At 37.7% G+C, this 17,138-nt stretch overlaps 1 protein-coding gene across 1 annotated transcript; it reads right to left on the bottom strand.

Moving 5' to 3' along the window:
- Window positions 1–3,102: 3,102 nt before the first annotated feature.
- Window positions 3,103–16,379, bottom strand: si:dkey-33c9.6 (active breakpoint cluster region-related protein). The gene is made up of 22 exons (XM_058393778.1): window positions 16,191–16,379; window positions 15,607–15,716; window positions 15,018–15,122; window positions 12,986–13,213; window positions 11,912–12,019; window positions 11,724–11,778; window positions 11,587–11,639; window positions 11,255–11,392; window positions 9,537–9,658; window positions 9,253–9,409; window positions 8,406–8,531; window positions 8,228–8,303; window positions 8,035–8,130; window positions 7,873–7,947; window positions 5,870–5,967; window positions 5,480–5,572; window positions 5,155–5,321; window positions 4,593–4,732; window positions 4,100–4,234; window positions 3,915–4,020; window positions 3,576–3,717; window positions 3,103–3,428 (listed from the first exon to the last, which is right to left on the bottom strand). The coding sequence occupies exons 1-22, from the start codon at window positions 16,240–16,242 to the stop codon at window positions 3,342–3,344; spliced, it is 2,469 nt and encodes an 822-aa protein (XP_058249761.1). The 5' UTR covers window positions 16,243–16,379; the 3' UTR covers window positions 3,103–3,341.
- Window positions 16,380–17,138: the final 759 nt, after the last annotated feature.

The following is a 17,138-nucleotide window of genomic DNA, read 5'->3' on the forward strand; positions in this document are numbered from 1 at the left end:
GTGTGTAACTGTGACCTGTGATGGGTTTGTACTCTGTCTACCCTGTGCCCTGAGTCCCCTAGGATAGTCTCAAGGCTCCATGTGAGAGAAAGTGGTAGAGAACATGGGATGGAATAATTGGAATACAGTGATAATAGAAGACAATAATAGAAAATACAGTGCTTTTAATAGGGGAAAACATTTCAGTGATCCCAAACAAAAGTGATAACAGTCAGGTTTTGCTGTTAGCATCTAATAATAGAGCAAGAGCTTCCCCAGTCACCATTTTTCAGTGACATTCAATGTTGTATTAATGAGAATTCCAGTGTAGGAGTAATGGAGACTGCAAATGTTGGAATTAAAGTTGCAGAGACTCGGCCCTTCTTGTTAGCAATCTATCAGATGACAAGCGCAGAAGTGTTGATGGCGAATTTAGACTGTAAGTTGAATCTTCGGAACCTTATCTGTTTAAGAGAGTGTACAGATATGGAGGTGAGAAAGCTGGACAGACTAAAGGACTAAAGGACTACCGCATCACTCTATTTGGGAAGTCAGTAAGTGAGAGCTAAATCTCACTTAGCTCACTCTCAGCAGTCAGCAGATTTTGTGAGTAATGTAGGAAACTATTAATCAAACTGAAAATAGAGCAACATATCCAATGAATGATATTTAATCTAAAAAAAAAAAAAGCCCAGTCAGTATTTCATTACAAGATATATCTTGGACGCCAGTGAAGACATTTGTGTTAAGTATAAAGATTGATATGCATATCAGACTGGGTGTTTCATTTAACAGAGAAAGACCCTCTGTGTTCAGGCAGCACCTGTCTTCATTCTGCTTATGATGAAGTTTTCTTAGCAATATAAACTTAAAGCTCTTTGCTCCTGGCACGACACAAAAATGTCTGCTCAAGTATTACTCACACACATGCATGCTTTTACACCAACATGTTCGGTATTTTGTCTACATGCCAACTGTGTGTATCAAATAACACATACTTTGCACCAACTGAGCCCCCGAACATATACTTGACTATCATCAAGTGTGGTCTTTCAATGGTCTGTTTTCTGTGTTTGAACAAGCAAGAGTGTGTTGCTACAGACAGATGAGCATGCCTTATTACTGACACCTACTTCCACATACACAGGGAGGATGTGTGTGGGATAAACACCATGTTCTGAGCTCCATGTTTACTGCCTAGCAAGATGAATTTTTATGGGACTTAAAACCTCTAGTGCCAAAGCTGTGATCTCTCTCTCTCTCTTTCTCTCTCTCTCCCATTCTCTTTCTATGACTGAACACTGAGACCAAAAGTTAAACCTCAACATACTCTTAAATCTTTCCCACAGTGTTTTGAACACATACTATCATACTTAGACAGTCACTCTTCTTCTTCATTCACAGACACACGTTAGCTCAGGGAACCAGATACACATGCGGCTTCTGTTAACCCGAGAGCAAGGGGGTCAATCCACTTGATCCCAAGCATGAATACCTTTCATATGAATGTACTGCATCCATAGAAACGAGACCCCACCACCACCTGGCCCCAGTAAACGCAGTGCCATCTGTAGTTCGCCATGTTCAACAGTACAAACACAGTGTTCAAAATAACCAGTTCGTTAACAATTAATAGCCCCAAAAATATCAAGTTTAGAAAAATGGGTGGTCAAATCAAGGTTGCTATATTTACCACAGCAGCAGACAGAAATGAATGTTCAGCATTAAGATCAAGACCAATTTCTGCCAATTCCACTCCATCTCTGCATCATGTTGAATCTGCATCATGTGTTGGGGAAATGGCTACAAGGTTATACTGAAATGAAAGCTAGCACATGATCACCATGTCTGTGGGGCCATTTTTCTCTAACACTGTTCCTCTATTCTAGAATAATCAGGATTGAGTTTATGAGCTAAACTCTGGTTTCTCTATCTTCAGCCATTTGATCTCTTTTCCTAAGCTTACAAGAGCCTGTAGAAAGATAAAGCCAAGGGAAAAAAGCTTTGGTCATTTTTTTTTTTAAAAATTCCCATTCTGTTCTGCGTGCCTGTAGTTAGTCATAGGAATCATAGAACTACTGATTTATGACACATACTTAAACCTGACATTCACTGTTACCATGAGGATGCTTGGAGCTTGTTTCTTTGCATATGTGACACTGGAGGACTTTTTCCCCTGTTTGGTGTTTCTGGAATTTTTGGAGCAGGAGAGTTTTTGGCCCCAGAGTCAGGATTATGGATCAAAGGCACAAGTGGAGAGAGACAAAACGAGTAGCCTACTTTAAGCAGGTGGTGTGTGCATGGTGAAAGTTAACACCCTGCTGTATGAGCAGAGATGGATCAGTACAGATTCTGGTGTGTGTGCATGTGCTTGTGTGTGCATGTGTGTGTGTGCTCCCTCCATATGTCTTGCAGGATGTAATTCTCAGCTTGGTCTTGTTGAAGCCAAACCATAGCAGATTGATTTGTTTGGATGGTGTGGGGAGATTTGTGTAGCGATGGTAGAGAGATTATTGGTGACTCAATAGTGTATATGTTGGACAGTTGCCACAAATCCTATCCACTGTTCACTGTCCCACCTAGTGGATTAACACTAGAAGTGGAATTAAGTTAGTTGGGAAACACATATTCTATTCTTTTATGTGTAAAAATGTTGTGTTCTTTCAGTTTCTTCCTTGAACAGGCTTGATAGTATATTACTTCTTTTTTTTTACTATCATGAGGATTTTGTTTTTGTTTGTTTTTTGATGGAAACTACAGAGACAAAATTGTCAAGCACATCTGCCAAATGCTGCCAATGCAAATATTTTAAATAGAATGTTCCAGGTCTAAGCTGGGAAATGGTGATCTTGTTGCTGGTTTAAATGGTGATGCTGGCCAACCTAGCCAAGATTTTTTCTGTATTTCTTCAATTTTGGCTTCCAAGAAATATCAAACAGATTATAAAAAATATACAGCACATGATACATTTATCATGCTAAACTTTCAATCAGCTCTGGAATTGAGGCTCTGAGCAAAGTACACTGTTAGCTAGTGAACTGTTCTGGCTAAGCAAGGCAAACTAGCTAACCTGTGACTAAATGTTTAAAATACTAATCAAAATATCCTATATCAGGAAAGACATCCAGTGACAATAATCTGACCTAAGCAAGTGTTCTAACAGCTTTATTCATCAGTTTCTTTTTTACTACAAAAAGTTTCGTGTTATCATGTAGGCAACACACAAGGTGTTTTTAAAATAAATAAGCCAAATATACATGGTATACATTTCATTGAAATTGTTTGTGAATGTTGACAAGAATACATTCTGCTTAATGTTTGCTCCTACTATGTATGTATAACACACAGCACTAAATTAATCTTCATGGGTCTTCCTCAGTATCCAGTGGTTGTGTAGTAAGAGCTTCTGGAAGTTTCGGAATCTGGAGGTACAGGTAAATCACGTGGACCTGTGGAAAGGCACATACTTAAAGACTCCAGGACATCCATAATACACTGTCTGCTTCTATTCTTTTGGTTTTCCAGATTACTGAAATAAATTTTACATTTTGAGGAAATTTCACATTTTGACACTGATCTTGAGGTAGATAACTGACCTGAACCTCAACCTCTTGAGAGATGTCAACTGGTGGTGCACACTGATCTAGAGTGGCCGCTGGGGGGCGCATGAGTGTGGGGCCAAACACTGTTGCCAGATTACTCAAAGACATTTTATTCAGTTCCTCCTTCACTGCAACCCTAAGACACAGTGAAAGAAAGAAAGAGAAGAAAGGTTACAAAGACTCAAAGAAGAGAATGAAGTTGGACAGTAGTTGAAAGAATAATAAACCTTTACTTAAGATACTGTTTACTGACTAAACGTGACAGCTCTGTGGAAGTTAAATGACCAGATAGCCCTTAATCTGAACATATTATAAAATACACATATTTTTTACCGCTTAAGGTGATGTAAGAGGAAGAGAAGTGTATTGCGGTTGACGTCAGGGAACGAGTGCAGCTCAGACAACATTGTGCTTTCTCTGAGATTGGGATCAGTCAGATCTGTTAAAGATGCACATGGTATCAGTTTGTGTGTGATAGAGAAAGTGACTAAGAAAAACGGCAAGTGCTAGAAACTTACCCATTGCTTTAGAAAGCCTCTGAAAATATGCAGCAGGAATAAGAGGCTCAGGCAGTTCTCTCAAGTAGAGCTTAAGCGTTCCAGACACTACATTCACATCCACATTTCTCACCTTACTCATAGCCTCCCAGTAATCTGAGGACAGAGAGGAACCGTGAAAGAGAAGGGCAATCAGGGATAGAGGGACATATATATTATTGGATTCCCACATCGTTTTATCAAACTATAAAAGATTGCTTGATATATTTCATGCTTAACTTACAATGGCCTCTCACAACTAAGAATCTCTAGGACTATAAATACATTTTATTTACTTAACAGGTTTCTTGTTATCAATACAGTGTGCAAAAAGAGATTTAGATTTTTTTGCACAAAATATTGTCTTAGTATGTTTTTTTTTTTTTAAAGAAGTTTTTGGTTCTCTCACGGAAGTAGTACATTTTGTGGCACAGAATTAACTGTGTGATTAGAAATGACCATTACACACACTTACTGGTGTTAAATGCTTGCTTTAGAGCCTGAATCTCATTGCTGGCTCCTGAGATTCTGTAAATGCCCTCTTCTTCCAATCCTCTCCTCTCAACCTCATCCACACAGGCACGTACTATATGAGGAACCAGCACACGCTCTTGTCTGCAGTGGACAAATAACAACACACACTCCTCAATGAACAAATACAGCTAATCCAAAAAGAGGATATTCTCTTAACAAATAACACAGGAAATAAATCCTGAACGTGACAGAAAGTGTACTCTTACTCTTTGCAGAACTACCCGTGATTTTACCATGTTGTAATATTCCAGTCTTACATAACTATATTTCCTTCTAGACTTTCCACTGATCAGTCATCTCTCATGTTGCGTTTCGTCAAAAAGGATAAATGAATTGTTGCTCAGTCTCAATGATGTACAGAATTACAACTAAAAGCCTAACATTACTTTGACTTTTGTACTGGTTTTGTAACCAACCAATGATACTCCATATATTTTTAACCTACTTCTTGTTTCTTTTTCTTTTGATTTTAAAACAAAATCAAAATAAGAGGGAATTCCGACCTTGCTACGTCTCCAATAAGCACACAGAATACAGGCTGGTGCTGGAGAGGGGCTGAGCTGGGTGGCTCAAGCGGATGGGGTGAGTATTTGATCGACAGCGTCACCTCTATGGAGCCCAAATTCACATTCATTTTCTTCCACTTTTTTAGCATATCAGCAGGATTTAACTGTGACAAATAAACATGCAAATACATTGTCATATATAGGGTGACCCAAAACCCACAAAATAATATGACTATATTATATATAAAGTTTATGCATATAGTGGGGGACTATGTCAAGGAAAATGTTATATAACTTGATTCCAAGAAAAGCTAAATCTTACCTGTATCATAGTTCTAGCCAAAATATTCTCCTCTGACTGAGATAGACACAACAGGTAGAGGTGCTGAGCTCCATCCACCTTCAGCAACAGCTCCTATGACACACATACACACACACACACATAGAGAGAGAGAGAGAGAGAGAGAGACAGACAGACAGACAGACAGACAGAGAGAGATTTTACCAAAGGCTTCATTGTGTTAAAGTCAGCTTAACTATTATTAAGGTCATATTCACTATAATAACATCACCTCAAGGTTTCAGGCTTAAGGGAAGACTCATTTACACTCATTTCAATCAAACATGAATTACAGATTAAATATGTCAATCAAACTGAGATGAAAGGCAATATAAAAGAATGTGATCATGTTTGCGCGTGTTACATCTATACCTGGTCCCACTGTGGCATCAGACTATATGATGAAAGACAAGTCTGAGCTCTTCTCTCAAAAATCTCAAAGCCATCAACTTCTACACACACATAGACACCTGCAGTCAAGAAGAAGTACAAACAGACAATGAAAACACAATTACTGAGAGTTTACATTATTTCTTTAACATTTATTTAAAAATAATAAATAAATAAAAAACTTTTGGTGTGCTATTGCCTACAGCTGACATACCCATGTCCCCCAACATTATTCTAATATAAAAATGCATATATTTTTTAAATAAAGCATAATGCATATACCTGCAATATAACAACAACACTCCTTTCAAAATTCTAAGCAAGAAATTATTATCCATTACATAATTTGTAAATGAATACAGCAGCTAATAGTTCTAAGTTATATTTAATAATTAGTAGCAATATTTCAATATTTATTAATATTTATTGTATTTATTTTATTTATTGCTATTAATATGGAAAAAGTGATAAGAACAGATTAGCGATTAGTTTTTGCCAATGCTATTTTAGATTTTCAAAACTCGGAGACATATCTGATCTATATTATATTATTATCTTAACATTAGAATGCGCAAAGGGTTCCAATTAATACAAACAAGTTACTTGACTTGTGTAAAGGAATTTGCATGCTTTAGGTCAGTTTGAATAAAAAATGTTTTGGAATGTCAGATGTGCCAGGTCAAGTCTCGCACCCACCACCACCTACATTTCCCAGCACACACTGCAGCCTACAAACACGGCTGCCCAAGGCAAAACTCTCCAAAAACCACGTTGTGGCACAGTTGCCTCATTACTAATCACATTTACCTGTACACAATCACCACACCTCACAAACAATTAGTTACTGCAAAATAATGGTAAGTGTGTCCCTGCCTGAAATAACCAAGCTGTGTTTTCTCTCATGTTGTTACTCTGGTTTGACCCTGTTGCTTCTACTATTGTGAATCTGGATTTTGCCCAACTGTTGATGCTTTTGCTTTGCTTTGTTGCTTTTTAAGGGCAGAACTAGAACATTAAGAAATTGCACAAACTTCCCCTCAGCAAGTTCCTAGTATTCAGTTTCTTAGCCCTAAATGGTAAACTCATTATATGTACACATGCAGCTATAGCTACAGGCCACACAGGATACCACTGAAAATATGACTTAGTACTGCTTGCATGACATGCTCAGTAACATGCAACATTTTATTTCATCCTGCACTGCCTATGTACAATCCATGGTCCCTCAAATCTTGCTGGCTGATAAGCTTTATACCCTGCCCTCATCACAGTGGCCTCGGTCCTACCTGGCAGTGGACTTCATCATGGTTCTTTCAAGGGAACACAATTATCCTGGTAATTGTTGACCGATTCTCCAACTCACTGCACCTTGTCCCTCTGCCCTGCCTACCCACATCCTTTGCTACAGCAGAACTGCTATTCAACCATGTTTTCCATTATTTTTGGATCCCTAAGGACATCCTCAGTGACCGAGGCACTCTCTTCATGTCATGAGAATGGAGATGTCCAGGTTAATGAAGAAACTTCAGGATGACTGTGAACATAACCTCAGATTACCACCCACAGATCAACATGTGTTGGATCCCAGCTTACATCCTTGACCCCAGCTTATGCCAAGAATTTTACTCCAGATACATAACACCAGAGGTTTCATCCTAGCTGGAGGTCTTGCAGGAACAGTGCTCCCAGATTGAGCCCTTTGGGGGAAAGTCTGTGAGGTCAGCTCCCGAAACCCACAACCAACTATGTTCCCTAGAGCACATCACAACCTACAAACATGGCTGTCCAAGTTTGCACTCCCCAACAGCTGCATATAATGAATTCACAAACAATTGCTCACTGCGAAGTGACCCCACCTTTTTCAATCAATTGAGATTCTGGATTTTGCTCCATTGCTGACGTTTGCATATCACCTGACATATTATATGTCGTGCTGTTGTGTGTGTACATGATTGTGTCTAAGAGGGGAAAAAAAAAACACCTACTGACTGGCTGCTGTAGCCCACAAGCTGAATGCACAATCACGCACACACTCCCACACATATTGTTTTCTTCATTGTCTGTATGAGGAAGAAAGTCAAGTGGAAAATTCAGTTATGGCTGCAGATTGTGTGTGCTTGTGTGTATGTAAAAAGAAAGTTACTGACCAGGCTTAAGACAGCAAAGGGGCAGCTGTTGAGTCATTCTTAGTTTGACACAAGAGTTGGTAAGGGACAGTAAGTCTGGTGGCACTGTCTCTACCTCTGAGACACACACACAATGCATGACCATTAAAATGATATGCCTCAAGTAAAAACTCTTAGATATTTAGCATGATATGCTACAGGAAGTTCCACCCACCCTCTGCTTTGCGGTTGTTAATTGCTTCTCTCCACTCGTCCAGCTCATACAGAGAATGTAAGTGAATGGTGTGACTCTAAAGGGAGGAAGAAGGAGAGTGTTGTCTTTATTCCATTGCTCAATTAAAGATTTGTATGGTTGTGTATTTATGTAGTGTATATCTGCAACAACATCTCACTTTGCTGCTGGGGCTATGTAGCTCTAAAATAAAAGAAGGTTTGTGGGTGAGAAGCCAAATTTCACATGCTTCAAGCTTCCTCCTACAGCGATCAGCAGCACGAGAAACCGACCCTTTCTTCTCTTTCTGAAACATAAATTAATGACACATTCTTACACATACTTTATACTTAAGATAATTAATCAAGAACTTTGCCATTTCATTTGGTTTTTGTAAAAGAAGATGCTGTGGTTTACAGTTGCTGTTGTTAGGGTTAGAATCACATGGGAAAGCATGGAACACTACCACAGGTAAACGATATGGTCAAAAGTATGTGGACTCCTGACCATCATATCTATATGTTGCTTGTTGAACGTAATGTTTCAAAGTTAGTCTCCCTTTTGTTCCTATAATAGCTTCCACTTTTTGAGAAGCCATTCCACTAGTTTTTTAGGGACTGTATTAGCACAGTGGTCAAGGCACTGGACTACTAACCAGCAGCTTGGTAGCTTGGTGCACAACCTGCCCTTGAGCAAGACCCTGAACCCTCAAGTGCTCAGTTGTATAAATGAGATAAATGTACATTTCTCTGGTTTAAGGTTTCAGCCAAATACCATAAAATGTAAGTGTATTAGATGTTCAAGTGGTGTTCCAATTCAACCCAAAGGTGTTCAGTGTGGTTGAGGAAGTTCTTTCAGACCAACCTTGGCAAAGACATTCTATTTTCACGTCTGTGCTTTCAACTTTGTGGCAAAAGTTTGGAGAAAGCCCTTGGGTGGGATGTGCAAGTGATCACATACTTAGGTCTTAGATCTAGTGTATTTAACCTGTATAATGATGCTGACATTATCACAATCACAAACATTACCATGCACTTCCAGAATTCTCGCCTCAAGTGGAACACCTTCAGTCTCATGTTGCTGATTTTAAGCTGAAGTTCAGCTGATGCTTCCTGCTCTGCTGCCCAGTTCATCCTGAGTCCAGCTATTGGCATATACCAACAAAATCTGTAATAAGGCTGTTTCCTGCCACACACACACACACACACACACAGACATATAGGGCCAGTGAAAAACTGTTGTTAAAAGTGTAGAAAGCATCAAGTATTATGGTGATCTGCTTTTCTGAAAGAATTATATAGGTCTTCCTCACCCCATAGCTCCACACTTAAGCTTGACACACAGTAGTAGATCTGTGTAGAGAAAAAGGTGTCTGAGGCTCCGCCCACCATCAAAGACCTCCACCACAAATCCATCTCGCACAAGCTGCCGTCGCTATGAGACACACAGCCAACACAAAGTGAATGAGTTCTTATGCTTACGAAGCTGCTTATGAAGTGCTAATTGATTGTGTGATCACACATTGCAGTTGTACACTGGTGTGTAGCTCCAAAATTCATGTTTGCGTGCTTGACTGAATATACTTGAAAGAAGAATTTGGTCTATGTTTTTTGACAATATGCTAAAAACCTATTTATGTAACAATTTTATGCAATTAAGATAACCACTCATACTACTTGCATTCAGAAATACACTCACTTGCCAGTTTAAGAGGAAGGGCTGTACTCCTGCTTATTCGATTATCCAGTTAGCTAATCATGTGGAATCAGCAAAATGCATAAAATCATGCAAGTTAAGCATGTTACAAGTTAAGAACTTTAGTTATTTTTCACATTAAATATCAGAACTGAGAAAAACATAATCTCAGCAACTCAGTGCCAAGAAAATCAACAAGTTGTGAAATACTCATACCAGCCCATCTGGAGTATGTAATAATTCCCTATAAACAACTTTAAACAATGGTAGATTTTAATGGTAGGTTTTGAATATTTTTTAAATTTTGGTTTATATAGTAGGCTAAATAGATTAAAGTAACTATTATGAAATGTTTCTAATTAAATATATAAAACTATAATGCATTTCTACTGTTATTCTAGAGGTTATTCGAGAGTTTGGGTGTAAAAAAAAAAAAAGAAAAATATCTTCTACCATCTAAACAGGCCTATATTGCTCAACTGAGTAAAGTGCCCAATATTAACTGTGTAGCTGTGCATAATCAGCAAGATACTGTATCAGAGCTATAATATTTATAGCTTTGCACATTAGAAGCAGAACTGTTTAATCATATGATGAGAATAAAGTTTGAAGGAAATTTGATCTCATTTTGTTGTGGATGGTTTCACATGAACATTCTTAAATTTGCACTTTCCCAAAAACAGTTAATGCCCAGCATTCACCCTTGCTTTACTGTTACAAAAGAAATGCTGTTGTAGTCATAAACAGTGTCTTGTGCTCACTCAAGGACTCTTATTCATAATATTCTCATGATCATCTTTTCAGAAGTATACAGTTTAATTTCTTATAATGTACAGTTCTACAGTTGATTGATAATCATGCTATGATGCCCCCCAGAAGAGGATGGGTTTCCTTTTGAATAAATATCCTCCCAGGTTTCTCCCCCATGTCACTGTTGCCTCTGGTTGAGATCTAAATATAGTCTTCATATGTGTTTCTGTAAAGCTGCTTTGTGGCCATGAACAATAGGAAAAAAAACTGAACTGAACTGAGTTAACAACCACATTGTGAGCAGAGTTAGCCTAAGGAGACAGCTAGTAGCATTATTCTAGTGTAAAGATTATAAAATTATGTGCTATTTCCTCATTAGCATTATGTAAGGCTAGGATATGTTATTTGTGTTAGATTTCTCATTTATAATTCAGTATGTAAATGTTGAGATGTGACTCATGTGGAACCCGGTGACTGGTTGTTTTTAGATGTTGATTACGGATAAGTAGAATATGTGGGTTATAAGTTGTGTGCATGTGTGTCTGTATGTGCATGCTTGTGTGCATAAACATGTGTGTACCTTACCTCTCCTCTGCTAAGAGTGACAGAGGTCTTGCACTGTGATCCCTCATTAACCCCAGACAGGAAGCTGCTTGAGACACGTAGCGCTTCCTGTAGCACCACACTGTCATGGTGATCAGCTGGAGTGTGTTTCAGTAAGTCCTGTACAGGAAGGAGAGACACGTGAGAACTGCAAAAAGGAAGAGCAGTGATCTAGAAAAATAAAACCATATTTTAAGCCTGGAATCAACACGACATTCTAAGATTTCTTAATTATGATTCTTATTGACTTAGAAACTCTTTGATTATAATTGATTAAGTGACTTACATGCAGCACAAATGACTAAATGACTTACATGCAGCACAAGAGTAGTCTTAGTCACTCTGTCTAGAGGCTTGTATAGTAGAGCTGTAATGTAAGACATGATTGATATGGACAATCCAAAAAGAGAGAATAACTGATAAGTGAAAACAACCTTCATTCTTCAGTTACCTTCAAAGGTATACATAGCTCTGGAATTGTCTGATCCTTTTGTGGACTTCATGCTCTAAATTACAGGGAAATAAATGTTAATAATGAATTAAGAATGGGAGTTCATGATATTTTATTTCTGAAATAACATTGATCTAATGCAGTCAGACACACACACAAACATTTTAAGTGATCAGAAGTATACACACCTGGGCAATAGTTCGGAATCGTGGGTCTGACTGGGTGCATTTCTTCACTATCTCTACAGCATTCTCATAATTATCAATAAATCCTCGGTACACTCCTAACTGGCTCACCTACACATCATGTGACAAAAACATTGCCTGTTATGATACTCCTTAATGAAGAATCACCTACATTTCAAATGTGATCAGATGTTTCCCCACATGTGATTATGGAAGTAATATTATATGTGTTCATGTGTAAAACATGTAAGGTTCATGAATATTTGGATATTAATACAGTTATTGGTATTTTAGCTGCTTACCACAGTACATTAGAGTTGAAATAAGTATAAATTAAATAGCAAATTAACTTAAATAATAAACATGGTTTGTTATTTATAATATATTATTTACATATACAAGGTATGGCTCAAAAACAGGAAAGTAGAACGGAATTGGTTCCTTTGTATTTATGGATGATGGGACTAATTTTTACTAAAGCATTTACTGAAGCACTTGGCTGAATCTGAGCAGATAATAAAGCTCTATACAGTTCAATGAGATGAATTCTCGTATATCTGCTCAGATTTAGTCAAATGCTTCAAAACACATTGGATTGCACTTCACAGTACAAAGGGACAATGACATATAACAAACTATGGCATTTTTTAAGGCAAAGGAGTGGAATCAATCACCTGACCTCAATCCAAATGAGCAATTGCTGAAGGCAAAATGCCCCAGGAACTAACAGGAAGCAAACCAAAAGTCTGCACCTTGAAATCATTTTCTTTATTTAATGTGAACTATCTGTAGACAGCTAAAAGGACAGTCAAATAACATATTTGTTAATGTCCAAATATTTTTGGTTCTGACTAAATTTTGCCATGCCATGCCCTTAAGATTGCACATAAACAAAAAAACATGTTAAAACAAAGGAATATCACCTTTGAAAAAAAACCTCTTCACATTCACTACATATGACAAAAGTGTGAAACCCAATATATGCACTCTAAAACTTAAAGCAAATTTCCTGTTTATGGTCATGACGTCTGAATCTCTCCTGTTTAAAATGGAATAAAAAAAAAAAAATAAACTCACAAATTTGATGAAGAGATCTCCCACGGACAGGTCAAGGTTCTCATGCTGCTGAATCAGAGGAAGGCCTGGTTCCAGATCTAAATATAACTCTAGTTTCGCTCTGAGGCTGCTATGAAACTCAGTGTGGATATCTAAGAGCTCTGGCAGCTGGTAGAACACTGTCTGGACCTGCTCAATGGACAACACAGGCTGGGATGTACTAGCTGAGGCCCTGAGAGCCTTCAGAGGCTGGGGAAAAGAGAGACAAAGAGAACTGTAGAGAAGTGTCCAATATATAGTATATAGTATAGGCTTCATTACCATGATAAGGCACTGATTGCACTATAGTAACCATGCTATTCTAATGCTTACGTTAAAGGAGGACAACAAGCCAGAATTTTGCTGCTTTTATCAGCTCTTTATAAGAGCTACCTGCTTGAGGACATGATCAACACTATGGAAACTGCGAAACTGTGCTACCACAAAACACACCCCTCTGTAACACCCTGGAAAAATGTGGTTTGTGAGACTACCTGCTGCAGAGCCAAGCAAGAACAATTTCTTATCTAGTGACCATACAGGTATCTTGTAGTGGGGACCTGACAGCCTGTAATTGTATGCCTATAAAGTTTGTCTGTATAATACGTTTACTAGATAAAATGCCCAATTAGTCTATAAAGAAGAAAACGTGTATAATGTGGTCATCATAATGTGGCCACTGAGTGTACATCAGATGCCTGTGCATGAAGCATCTCAAGCTAAGACTCAAATCCCAGTTTGACTGATTTTGGAAATAAAGAAGTGTTCATTCTATTTAAATGATTAAGGAAGTTCCTTACTCTCATGCTAAATACAACTGAAACTACTGAAGAAACAAGAGCCAACAAGCATTTAAAAAAACTTACTATTTAGCAAGTCTACAGTGGTGACACTCATTTTGCAAGTTCATTAAATTGAATTTATCGAGGTCAGTATTACTGCTCTCAAACCCACCCTGTTCAGTTTCACATAAAAAGAAAGAAGCACTTCACTTTCTGCTTATGACTGATAGGAAGTTTCTCCAAAACTGAAAGGGGAAGATTTTTTTTTCCATATATCAAGTATATTTCTGTTGGAAAATTATAACACATGAGCTAAGCACTGGCCATCCAAATACAAAAACATAATGACTTCATAGACTTATTTATACATACATTCTCCTCCGAATGTTGTGAAGCAGTAAGGCCAATTCTTTTTTGTCCCTTCTTTTTTTTTGTCTATACACCAGAGGCAATTCTGATTAAGACCAAAACATGAATATGAGATGATAGATCAGAATTTCAGCTGTCATTTCTTAATATTGACGATATATCAGATTCTTTGAGACATTGTTTTGCGGGTTCTGCCTTCAGTCTCAGAAATGCACACACTGTTAGGTTAAGGTCTGGTCACTGACATGGTAAGTTTAAAATTTCCCATGTTTCATGTGCCATGTTCTAAGTTGTTTAACATGTCTAGATATAAATATCAGGAAACAAAAGCTGAAATTCTGTTTTATTGCCTGATATTCATCCTTTAATCTCAAATGTCTTCAGTGTATTACAAAAACAAGATAACTGGCCTTGCCATTTCAAAACTGCATTTTATTTTACAACTTTAACCCTGGCCAGGAACTTGTACGATAACGTTGATACATGCTGCCTTAAGTGAGAATTTCTGACCTACATCTATGTTTCCTGTAAAGATGCTTTATGGCTATAGCTATAGTTGTGCACTACACATCCCATGTCAGCATGGGTTTCTCTGATTTCTTCCACCCCACTAAAAACATGCCAGTAGGTGAATGGGCTACATTGCCCTAAGGTGTTAGAGTGTGTGAATGTCTATCTGCATGGCACATCCTATCCAGAGTGCAGTATTACTGCCTTACACCCAGTGTTCCTGGGATTGTCTCCAGATCCACCCTGACCAGTATAAAGCAGTTACTAAAAAGAATGAATGAATGAATGAATGAATGAATGAATGAATTAGCAGAGTCTACGAGTACATTTGTATTTTGTGGTGTGTATGTTACCATGATCAGGATTTTCAACTCATTCAGGTAGGTCTCTTCACTGATTAAAATTTCTTTCAGTAGCTGCAGTCTCCTGTCCAGCATCTCTTCTGGGCTTTTACAGATCTGGAACAACAGGTCATCATGAAGATCAACAAATCAATTAACTCTTTACTCTAGAACTATGATTCAACAGAGAACCAATTGAAAGAGAACTATTGGGAACTATTGGGATTAATACTAATAAAGGTGTAGAGAAATCCAAATCCCATAAAGTACTTGGCCAGAAATGAGTCAAGTTAGGTAAGAGGTAGGATTTCTTGGCGCCTGAAAAACAGTTTAGTGTCCTTCTTATTACAATATTTTTTGTTAACTAACTGACCAAAGTTAATTGATTTCAGCAGATCTAGCCAAAATCATGTCATGGATGTCAACTCAGCAGCTGAAACTAAATCCAACCAAGACTGAATTCCTCTTCATTCATTCAGAGATGCTTTCCCATGATGTTGTGATATGCTTTAACCCATTACTAAATAACTTAATAATACATATAAATACATTAATGAGTGATTTCTACTTTAAGAACCACTGTGACGAATAATCGACTCACTGGTGTGTCTGGAAATGCAGCCACCTCCTCTGTGATGCTAGGAAGCCAGTCGGTCTCATCCCCAAACACATCCGGAGGGAATTCTGAATCCACAGCTCCATTTTCCTCCACTACCAATTCAGTCAAAACAAGATGGAAATTATTCATTGATTGCATGTTTGGTTTTTGCAATGCTAGAAAGAAAGAAGCTTTGACATAGGAAAACTTTGAAAAACAGCCTTGCTCTTTTACAACTAATCTCACAGCAGAAACATAACCACAGAAAAACAACAACAGGAAAACCAGAAGCCATGTCAAATCCATAAAAAGAGCTAACATATATAACTCAACAGTTACTAGTTTTAACTGTTTTAATACAAAACATTTTATCTGTCAAATGTTAAAAAGAATGGAATATACTATCATATCTGCAGAAAAGAAAAAAAAAAACGCTGAAAATAATATATTTTAGAAGTCATATGTCAGATTATATCTCAGAATTGCAGATTGTAGTCATTGTTATTCATATACCAAGTGTTCTAAGTGCAGTATGTCTGAATGCAATGACGATACATGATATGTGGAGTTTGAAACCCCAAGCCTACCCGGTATACCGGAGGATATGAGATACTGCAGTGCCTCTTCAAAAACCTCCATCAGCAGTCAGCACCAGCGCAGAGACCAGAGCCAGTAGGGAAATGAGAGAAAACGCGTCCAAAACCACTTAAATCAGTCTGTCTCTAAACTAATTCCTGTCAAGGAAGGAGCATATAAACCGTTCTTCCTGTTTCTCTGGCCAGAGAGAGAGAGAGAGAGAGAGAGAGAGACAGAGAGAGAGAGAGAGAGAGAGAGACAGAGAGAGAGGCAAAGCTACTCACCATAAACTCGGAACAGAAACTAAACTAAATAAATTAAATTAAAAAACTAACTAAAAAAAAACTAACTAAGTAAAAAAAAACTAACTAAAAAAACTTTTTAAAAAAACCCTAATCTTTTAATCTTGTCTGTATTTCTGATCGTATAGACGTCATCCTTACTAAACCTCTTTTATTCCAATTTTTGATCTATCCTTATAGAAATTAAAGAAGCAATTACATGAAATCCTTTGTGTTTGTTTGTTTGTTTGTTTGTTTGTTTGGCCAATGTATTGGTGTTCCATTTAAAACTTGTGCCTTCAATCCCAAGATCGCCCGAATAGAGGCACCTACTCCTGACTAAGTAGTGAATAAATGAATTAATGAATGATGAGTGATTATTGTTTTTAACCGAGATTATTAAACAATTTTTATGATGTGTGTAGCTGACTAGGGAACAGCTGAATTGGTTTTCTAATCTAGATCCGCCCATTCCATAAGATACTGGTGAAAACTCAATTACTCTCTTTCAAAAGGGTGCATTAGCTTAACATATGTGTAGCCCAGAATAAATGGAAACCATAATAAATGCATTAGTAAGTTGCTGGGCTACCACTAACCACCAGAACAGCTTTAGTGCACCCTTGCACACATTCTACAGGATGATGGTGTTGGTGGTGAGGAACGCCGTCTAACACG

Source organism: Hemibagrus wyckioides, linkage group LG07 (genome assembly GCF_019097595.1).
Source record: "Hemibagrus wyckioides isolate EC202008001 linkage group LG07, SWU_Hwy_1.0, whole genome shotgun sequence".
In the NCBI taxonomy this organism is placed as follows: Eukaryota; Metazoa; Chordata; class Actinopteri; order Siluriformes; family Bagridae; genus Hemibagrus; species Hemibagrus wyckioides.